The 10217-nt window shown below is 43.5% G+C and overlaps 1 protein-coding gene across 1 annotated transcript; it reads right to left on the reverse strand.

Moving 5' to 3' along the window:
* Window positions 1–9603, reverse strand: VAMP3 (vesicle associated membrane protein 3). Its single transcript, XM_043923108.1, has 5 exons — window positions 9483–9603; window positions 7222–7303; window positions 3406–3564; window positions 2611–2662; window positions 1–1803 (listed from the first exon to the last, which is right to left on the reverse strand). Coding segments are annotated over exons 1-5 (315 nt in total). The 5' UTR covers window positions 9485–9603; the 3' UTR covers window positions 1–1783.
* Window positions 9604–10217: the final 614 nt, after the last annotated feature.

The following is a 10217-nucleotide window of genomic DNA, read 5'->3' on the forward strand; positions in this document are numbered from 1 at the left end:
TTATGTTTATAAACACTTTATTCAGTTTATTATAGCAGGTGAGTTCCCAGCTAAACACACAGATACAGGTGGGGTATTCCTGGGTTAACGCAGCAGCCAGTGGGTTACACGGGACCAAGCACCAAAGCTGCAGAGTCAGACCTGGCAGAGACCTGAGACGAGGGTGGGCCACTGTCCAGACACTGACGGCTGTCCCCTTCTCCCAGCAGGGCACACCGCAAGGCACGTCTTCAACTTCATACCATTGCACTGACGTCAGGGGAGCAGATGTTAAAGAAGTGGAACCCGGGTCCTGATGCACCTTAACTGCTGTCGCTTTGTACGTCACCAAGTAGCATGTGAACGAGACTTTTGTGAACATTCTGGTCATGGTGAGCCCCAGCGTGCTAAGACTTCTTTCCCCCTCGGTGCCTCCTCGCCTGTTTTCATTCCTACCTGACTTCTTGACCTTAAGCCACACACCCTGGTGTCCAAAGTCTCACATACACAACAAAAGTTTCTCAGTTGACAACACCTCTACCCAAAGCAGCATCTCATGCAGAAACTCTGTGACATCAAAGAAAATGTCTTGTTAGCTGTGCCCTGGGAAGAGGGTCATCTACCCTGACCAATGCCTAGTAGAAAGTGAAATTTACAAGACAGATTTAGGGAGTGGAATATGGATCACAATTGGAAACAAACTCCACGAAGCTGTGGTCCATGGGGACTGGACCAGAAAATGACCCGTCTACAGATGGTCTCAAGTGAAGGCTACACAACTGCTGCTCACATAATTATTAGAAACATACTGGAGCTTACAGTTGATAATCTGCAAACTGCTGAGTAAAATGCTGCCCACAGGTAGGAGACGGTCAGTATTGAGCTCAAATCCTCTGTAAACATCAGGAAAAATGCTAGATTGGAAGGGCAGTTGCAAGATCTACAGCCTTTCAAGGGCAAGAAAGGCCTGCCAGGATGTCAGAGGTTCACACACAACATTACAAGTTTAATTCTGAAGGGCACCTTGAGTTCCACTGGTCACTTTTCTGAATTTACCTGTCAGGAACAAACTTGATGTCTGACTGGGATTTAACTTTTTGGCAAGATAGAAACTTTGGTCACAGCCATTGTTCTATAAAAATGTTTTAAAGAAGTTATTATTTCTGATTAAAACAATATTTTTAGCAAGTGATACATAACAGTAACAAGAAAGTAAACATCTTCATATCTAATGTAAGAGCAAAAACTCTTTACCAGTATCTTATTTTAAAATACAGCAAAGGAGTCAGTAGTGTCTATAAACAGTAGAGAGTTCTGCTATAGGGAATCAGAAAAAGAGCAAAATAAGGCACAGCCTGTTATTGTCACAGATTTGTGTTAGGCAGTAGTGTTCTTTCTGGAAGGCACAAATTGGAATCTGATTACCCAGAGGTTTAAAATGAGGGTAATGTCATATGATGAGGACAGTTAACTTGGAACAAATTTCCTTAACTGCAGTCAATGGCAATTAACCAGACAACATTACTGCTAGGTTATAACACTCTGCAACTGAAGAAGTCCTCTCCATCAGCCCACTTGTAAATCTGAAAAGGCACTGTGCAAAACGGAGGCTGGGCTGACCACGCTTCTAGTTTGGAGTGCATATTACAAAACAAAGGCACATCTAGGAAACAAACTTTACAGTCACTAACAGAAAAATAATCATTTTAGATAGAACAGTAGGCAAGCTTGATAATATAGCAGGTTCTAAATCAAAAGTCTTGAAGAGGTTTCTTGAACAGCCGGCTGGAGTTTCACTGGTTCTTCAGGAAGAGATACTCCACACTAGTAAGCAGAGAAGATTAAAAAAAGGAGGGGGGAGCGGGGAGAATAGCTGTTTAGTCTTTCAGTGCAAACACAGAATAAACACCAAACACTACACAGTCTAAGTGTGAACAGAAATTCAATTTCCGGCCGATTTCCTACTAGTGGTTTCTCTACATCTTGTGGAAGATTAGAGGAGGCTGCTGAAGAAAGGATCCAAGACATGTTTCTTTAAATAGTTCTCATGTACTGGGCTACTAATGGCAATGGGCTGTTCCGATACTGTCTACAGTAGTAGTAATGGTTATAATAATAGTGTTAATGATAGTATGGGTGTATATATGTTTCTTTATATAACTATTATTATTATTATATGCCAGGCACCATTCTAAGCACATTTTATATATTAACAGCTTTGTCCTCATAATAAACATATGAGGTAGGTAGTAGTATTATTGTCCCCATTTTATAAATGAGGAAATTGAGGTTCAGAGATATGAAATTACTTGTTGAAGGCCACATAGCTGGACTGTAAAGTAGAGTGATCAGAAGTAGTCCATGCTCTTCATCACTAGGCTAAACTATTTCTCATGAAAGGAAATATCTGATGAAAGTATATTCAGAGATCAAACTTATGGATCAGGATAATGTTTATATTGAAAATCTCAGATTCAGCACTCAAGTATTTACAACACTTAACTAACGAAAAGGAAAACCTTTGGGATACATTAACATCTCCAAGGGAACTTTTATTCTGAGCTCTTGTACATGGAGTCAAATGTGAACAGACAAGACTTTCTGCAATGAGTTTGGAGCAGGAGAACTCACCGATGATGATAATGATGATGATGACCACAACGCTGATTCCTATCGCCCACATCTGTAACCAAATATACGTCCACTTCACATTCAAATCCAGAGATTAATGTGCCAACTGAAGAGTATCATTTAGTGTCATTCTAGTCACAGAAGAAGTTAAAGTGCCCACCCATCCCAAATAGTCATAATTATTAAGGCCTAAACTTAATGTTCTTATTAATGTTCAGATAGGTGCTGACGCTCACCTATCTGCTTTTTTATAACACGTTCAAATGATTTATGGTCCCTAGATAGGCATGTCTGTGGATACATGGATTGAGCCTGTGCCAGGTATCAGAAAGTGTCACTCTTCCAACCCAGGAAGGGATGTGACTGCGGTCCACTTTGGGCCCTGCTCCTCATGTGGTGCTTCCTGCTTTTCTGTGGAGCATGCTGCAGCTCTCCAGCACCTCTTTCCTTTTACCCTGGAGCCATCTGCACCTGCGTGCAAACTGAACTTCCTGTTCCAGCCCTCTCCTGTCAGTCTGTGTGCAGGGTTGGAAGGGGCTGCTGTTTGTGACTGATTCTGGACCTGCCTGGTTCTACAAACTTCTGAAGGTCAGCCACAAAGCATGGAGCATTCTCAATTGTGGGGGCAGAAAAACGATATGTAGTCAGAGTTTTAGATTCAAAGTCAATGCAAATTTCTGTGTGGGAAGTCAGATTTACCTCTAAGGCTCATGAAAGTCCAGTATTTGTAGCCTTTGTCTACCCCCTTGAGACAAGACGGTGACTTGATATAAAGACCAGTTAAAGGCGAAGTACCTTGCAATTCTTCCACCAGTATTTTCTCTTCAACTTGGCAGCACTTGTTTCAAATTGGGAGGCTCCTGCCTGCAGCGCATCTGCACGGTCATCCAACTCAGAGAGCTTCTGGTCTCTTTCCAACACTTTATCCACATTGACTCTCATGATGTCCACCACCTGAAGAATATGGTCACATTCAGGTACAAGGAAAGGAAGGGAAAACGCAACTCCTCAATGAAGTGTACTGGCTTTTTTTTTTTTTTTTCCTGTCAGCTCTTTACGCTTTTGAGTCAAACTTTCATTAAAACAAACGAAAAAAGGGTTGACTGTTTCACGATAAAAACACTCAGCCAATTAGGATAGAAGGGAACTTCCTTAACATGTTACAGGGTATCTGTGGAAAACAAACAGTTAACATCCATGCTCAATTGTGAAAGACAAGGAGGCCCACCTTCACTACTGCTGTTCAACATTGTACTGGAAGCTCTGGCCAGGTAGGAAAAAGAAATTAAAAGGCATCCAAATTAGAAAAGCTTCCTGGTGGCTCAGCTGGTAAAGAATCTGTGTGCAATGCAGGTGACCTGGGTTCGATTCCTGGGTTGGGAAGATCCCTTGGAGAAGGGAATGGCTACACACCCCAGTATTCTGGCCTGGAGAATTACATGAACTGTATAGTCCATGGGGTCGCAAAAAGTCGTAAACGACTGAGCAACTTTCACTTTCCTTTCAAATTAGAAAAGAAGTAAAATGATCTCTGTTTGCAGATGATTCCATGTACAGAAAATCCCAAAGAATCTACCAAAAATCCCTACTAGAGTTAGTAAACAAGCTCTGTAGTTTTAGGGTACAAGATCAACAGCCATAAATTAGTGTGCTTCCATAACTAGCAATGAAAGGGAAATTAAGAAAACAATTCCATACAATAGCACCCCCAAAAATAAAATACCCCGGGATAAGTTCAACCAAGGAGGCCAAAGACTTGCATGCTGAAAACTACAAAACACTGACAAAAGGAATTAGACCTAATGAAATGGGAAGACATCTCACTTTCATAGGTTGAAAGACTTAATTAACAGTGTTAAGACGGCAAAACTCCCCCTAGTGATGTACACATGTATAGATTCAATTCAATCTCTATCAAAATTCCAATGGCTTTTTTTTTTTGCCTAAATGTAAAAACTAGTCCTCAAATTCATATGGAATTCCAAAGGGCCTTGAACACTCGACACAATATTGAAGAAGAAAAACAAAATTGGAGGAGTCATACTTTTGAGTTTCCAAACTTGGTGCTTAGATAGCCACATGTGAAAGAATGAAGTTGGACCCTTACCTTACCTCACGTGCACAAATTAACTCAAAATGGATCAATGACCCAAACATAGAGCTGAAAACTATAAAACTCTTAGAAGAAAACATAACTCTTTACAACTTTGTGTTTGGCTGTGGATTTGACCCCAAAAGCGAGAGCAACAAGGAAAAAAACCAGATATTCTGAATTTCATAAAAATTAAAGTCTTTTGTGCTTCAAAAGACATTGTCAGGGATATGAAAAGCCAATCCACAGAATGGCAGAAAATATTTGCAAATCATATATCTGACAAAGATTTAACACCCAGAATACATAAGGAACTCTTTATCAACCAACATTAAAAACACACTACCCATTTAAAAAACTGGTGATGGTCTTGAACAGACATTTCTACAAAGAATTTATACAAACAGCCAACAACCACACGAGAAGATATTCAGCATCTCTGATCACTAGGAAATGCAAATTAAAACCACAAAGAGTTACTAATCCATACTCATTAGGATCAGTTCAGGATGGCTATAACCAAAATAGTAGAAAATAACAAGTGTTGGTGATAATGTGGAAAAATAGGAACTCTTGGACATGGCTAGTGGAAAGGCAAAATAGTGTAGCCACTGTGGAAAAGTGCGACAGTTCCTCAAAAAGTTAAATATAGCATTACTATGGTGGTGGTTTAGTCACTAAGTCATGTAGACTCTTGTGAGCCCATGGACTGTAGGTCACCAGGCTCCTCCATCCATGAACTTCCCAGGCAAGAATACTGGAGTTGGTTGCCATTTCCTTCTCTAGGGGATCTTCCCTACTGAAGGATCGAAACTGCATCTCCTGAATTGCAGGTTATCTCCTCCATTGCAGGCAGATTCTTTACCACTGAGCCACCAGGGAAGCCCTTAGATACATAACCAAGAGAAATGAAAATAAATGTCCACATAGAAGCTCAAGTGCAAATGTTTATAGTAACATGATTCATAACAGCCAAAAGGGGAAAACAACTCAAAAATCTACCAACAGATGAATGGATAAACTGAGGTATCCATCTGCAGTGGAATACTATGCAGCTACAAAAAGGAATGCTGTACTGATGGACGCTACAAGAGGGATGAATGTCGAACAAAAGATGCTAAGTTCAAGAAGCCTGACACAAAGGCCACGCATTGTATTATCCCTTTTATATGATATATCCAGCACAGGCAAAACCATAGAAACAGAAAGTCAATTAGAGGCTACCACTCTGGAGGAAGAGGGAATGGGCAGTGATTACTAAATGCCTACAAGGTGTTCTTCAGGGGTGATGAAGAAACTGGAGCTAGACAAAAGGCATGGCCGCAGGGCATTGTGAACACACCACAGGCCACTGAATTACACAGTCTAAGGTGGCTATTAAGCATGTCTATTATTATGCAAATTTCCACATTGTGAATACATCACATGGCATGAATTACACACTCTAAGGCAGCTATTATGCAAATTTCCACTTCAGTTAAAAACAAAACTCTCTGGTAAAGAAAAAGTACCAAGGGGATCCCCTTGGTATCCCCTCCCGGGATATGTGTATACCTTTGGCTAATTCATGTTGAGGTTTGACAGAAAACAACAAAATTCTGCAAAGCAGTTATCCTTCAATAAAAAATAAATTAATTTAAAAAAATGTAAAAAAAGGAAAAGGACCCAATTTGAGTTCATAAGTAAATAGAAGTTTCACGGAAGATGGAATTAGAATGGGTTTCTTAGCATGAAAATGTAAAAAATTCAGAATTTAGTTCATAAACAAAACCATCGGACCAAAATATTGCCATAAGATTTAACAACGGGATCTAACATTAGTTTAACTCTGCTTTTTAAGACAGGTAAATGCAGAAAGACCAAGACAGCCTTGCTCAGCTATGATGGCTTTTAGGACTAAGGAAATACGAGCCTGAATTTCTCAAATAGTCTTCCATTGTAGGTCTGCATGTAGAGGGCAAAAGAAAAGATGCTCTGAGGGCCTCCGAACCTGACATTTCCACAAACACAGATCTGCTGGGTTAGAGCAGTTTGCCAGCACCCACCTCCTGCACAGCACTGGATGGCAATCGACAGAGATTTGCTGGGCTGGGTAACTGGTAAAAAGCATCCTGATGAAAAATTCTGCAACCTATATAGCTTCTGCAACCTATAGACCTCATCCTTAAAATTTTATTATTTTATAAAGCATTTCTTTTTTCTTCTCTAATGTTTAACTTATTGTGGCAAAATATACATCACCAAGTGATTCTTGGGAGGAATGTCCTCAGGGAGAAGAGCCTGTACTTTAGGTGTGTGATTTGGTTTAAGGAAAACAGGCCTGAAACCAGGAGGATGTGACTTCTCAGAAGCTTAGAAAAGGGCTCCCAAAACAGTAGGGGTCAGATTTTTGTTACAGTTAGGATAGTCCAAATTTACTTTACGTTCACACTTCTATGATACTTTTCCAAAACAGAACTATTGCCAGAGTGTTCTCATGTTGGCTTGTAATTCAGGTTTTCAACATTTCAGAGCAATACCTCATCCACTTGATTTTGTGTCTGCTGAAGTCTTCTACTACTGCCAGCGGCAGCGCTTGAACCTGCCGGTGCACTTGTAGTCCTGAAACATGTAAAGACAGGCAAGAGTAAGCTAGGATTCCAAACACATTTCTGTTAAGTATGTGGATATTTTCCAGGACTCTCAGTATTACAAATTTCAGAACTAAAGCTGAAAATGAACATCCTTTCTGCAGCAGTGAACAAAGGTTCTAAAGACATCTCTTCTAATTCCTCTAAAATTTCAAAGATTCACCCACATGTTAAAAGTGACCGAGGTCTAAAGTGAAGGTTTAATAGGTTCTCCTTTGTATCACTGAAGCATCTGATCCTCACATGAAAGTCAAAGTGTTAGTCATTCAGTGGTGTCTGACTCTCTGACCCCATGGACTGTAGCCCACCAGGCTCCTGAGTCCACGGGATTCTCCGTGAACTGAAGACAGTTCTTCAGAGTGGTGAACAATTACAGAACACCCTTTTTCCAGTACAGAGAAATAGACTCACTTAGAGAAAAAGAGTCAGGAACACTAGGATACAGGGAGTGGGGGCAGTGTGAGTGGCAAAGATAAGATGAAGCAAGGCTCCCTCTCTTGAAAGATACTTCTTTTATTTTCATTTATTTTTATTAGTTGGAAGCTAATTACTTTACAATATTGTAGTGGTTTTTGTCATACATTGACATGAATCAGCCATGGATTTACATGTATTCCCCATCCCGATCCCCCCTCCCACCTCCCTCTCTACCCGATCCCTCTGGGTGTTCCCAGTGCACCAGGCCAGAGCACTTGTCTCATGCACCCAACCTGAGCTGGTGATCTTTTTCACCATAGATAATATACATGTTTCGATGCTGTTCTCTCGGAACATCCCACCCTCGCCTTCTCCCACCAGAGTCCAAAAGTCTGTTCTGTACATCTGTGTCTCTTTTTCTGTTTTGCATATAGGGTTATCATTACCAGATAGATACTTCTTTTAAAATCCTCATTGAATGCTTTACTTTTCCCCCAGACAGATCTTTTTTGAGCACTCTGGCTTGGAAGTCCTAATTGCTTCCATGACCTGGTTGGCAATACTTTTGATTTTTCAGAAATACCTATATACAGTCTTGCCTACAGCCTTGCCTTCTCCTGAAGATCCTTCCTGTGTCTTAGAGAGGTCTCTTCCCTGTGTCTTTCCTATAACACCCACTGATTCATTGATTCAATAGACAGTTATTTTATACCTACCATGCGTCAAAGGTCAGGGATGCAGCAGACCCCGCCAGGCCCTCAGAGTTTATTGTCTGATAGGTAACAGTAAAGGGTCATGTACTATGCATTTGCTGCAAGCATTTTCTCATTTAGTCCTCAAAACTCTTTGAGGGGGACACTACTACTATTAACCTCATTTTACAGAAAACTAAAGTAAGGTTTAGAAAGTCGACACCACCGGCTGCACTGGAGCCTGTGTTTAGACCAGGTTCTGTATAATTCTACGGATCCAGATTTTAACCGCTGCGATCAGCTGGCACAGCAGCCTCAATCAGGAACCCTCCAGAGGAAGGGTGTCCCTAGTTCCGGGAGGAACCGTGGGAAAGCACCCATTCCTTTCTCCTCTGCAGGTTAGCGACGAGCAGTTTGAGGCGGTCCTTGTGATTTCTGACCCTTAGCGTTCTCTGAAATGTTACCAGGGGTAATTCCTGTTTTCAAGGGCCACTACAAGAATGCTTCTGTTTGAAAGGAGAAGGTCCACAGTTCTGCGCCTGAGTCCTCTCAGACCACAGGTGCTTCAAGACAGGGCGGAGGTCCTTCTTCCCCTTGCAACTTCCGGAGTCCAGCCAAACACCAGGCGAGGAGCAGGCGCTCCAGGACGAGGGCAGTGGTCATAGCACCCCTCAGTGAACTTGGGGGACAAGGAGGGGAAGAAGGGGAAGGGGGTCGGAGACGAAGCAGGGGTGGCGGTGGAATTCTCCCTACCTCTGGGAAACCCCGGCCGCCCCACCCTCACCCCTTCCGCGTCCGCCCGACGGCCGCGGGGCCCTCCAGCGCAGCCGGCGGCGCCGCAGTGCCGACCTGGCCCGTATGCAGCTCGCACCCCCGGGGGCCGCCGCCCACCCCTAGGCCTTGGGAGCCCCCGCGCACAGCCGCGCGGAGAGCACCCGCTTCTGAGGGGCGGCAGGCGGGAATCGGGCCGGGCGGGGGTCCCAGGCGCGGGCCGCGGTTCCCCAGGCCCGAGGGCCCTCCGCGTCGCGTCCTGTCACTCACATTTTGGCGGCGGAGGGAGCTAGCGTCTCAGGATCGGCTGACTGACACTGCGGGACCGGGGGCCGGGGACTTGGGCGGGGCGCCGGCGGCGCAGGGGCGATGACGTCACCGGGAGGGGCTGACGGGGTGGGCGGGACGCGCGAGGCCGCGAGGGTCGCGCCGGAAGGGGGCGGGGTGTGTTAGGGCGGCTCCCCCCACCGAGCGCTGCGTCGGGTTGCTGGGCGACTGCTGGCTGTCGGTGCCCGCGGCAGTGCTGACCTGGGGCACGTGAAAAGGCACCACGGGGATAAATGACGGTGTGGGCGTTTGACGTTGTTCTGGGCCCGGGAGTTATTCCTCTGACTGTGACAGCATTGGAGACAGCCCTTGGGTTTCTGCTTAAAGTTCCACATTAACCCAGTGGTCCTGGAGACACCACATTTTCCAAGAAACTTGTTAAAATGGGAGAGGAGGTTCATTCGTAGTATTTGTTACAGGCGTTGATTGGGTTAGGTTTCCTTTTCTTGTGTTCATTTGTAACACAAATATCTGTTATTGCACAGACCTTATTATTAATATAATCTCTTCATGGAATTCTTGATATCAGGGACTGTACTTTATACCTTTACAGGTCCTCAACTTCTGAATTTCCGGTTGAGGCTGAGGCACAAATCTGAATGTAGTGCTTTACTGTACAAGGAATTTCAGTTGTACTAAAAGCGTTCCCACCAGCAAAGTCAACTGCAGCGTTAAACA

The sequence above is a fragment of the Cervus elaphus genome, chromosome 14, assembly GCF_910594005.1.
Source record: "Cervus elaphus chromosome 14, mCerEla1.1, whole genome shotgun sequence".
Lineage (NCBI taxonomy): Eukaryota > Metazoa > Chordata > Mammalia > Artiodactyla > Cervidae > Cervus > Cervus elaphus.

Excerpts from the sequence above, each read along its gene's own strand:
- VAMP3 (XM_043923108.1), bottom strand. Across the intron at positions 3,565-7,221 it reads CACAAAATCAAGTGGATGAG|GTGGTGGACATCATGAGAGT; the intron begins GTATTGCTCTGA and ends CATATTCTTCAG. Across the intron at positions 2,663-3,405 it reads ACTGGTGGAAGAATTGCAAG|ATGTGGGCGATAGGAATCAG; the intron begins GTACTTCGCCTT and ends ATTTGGTTACAG.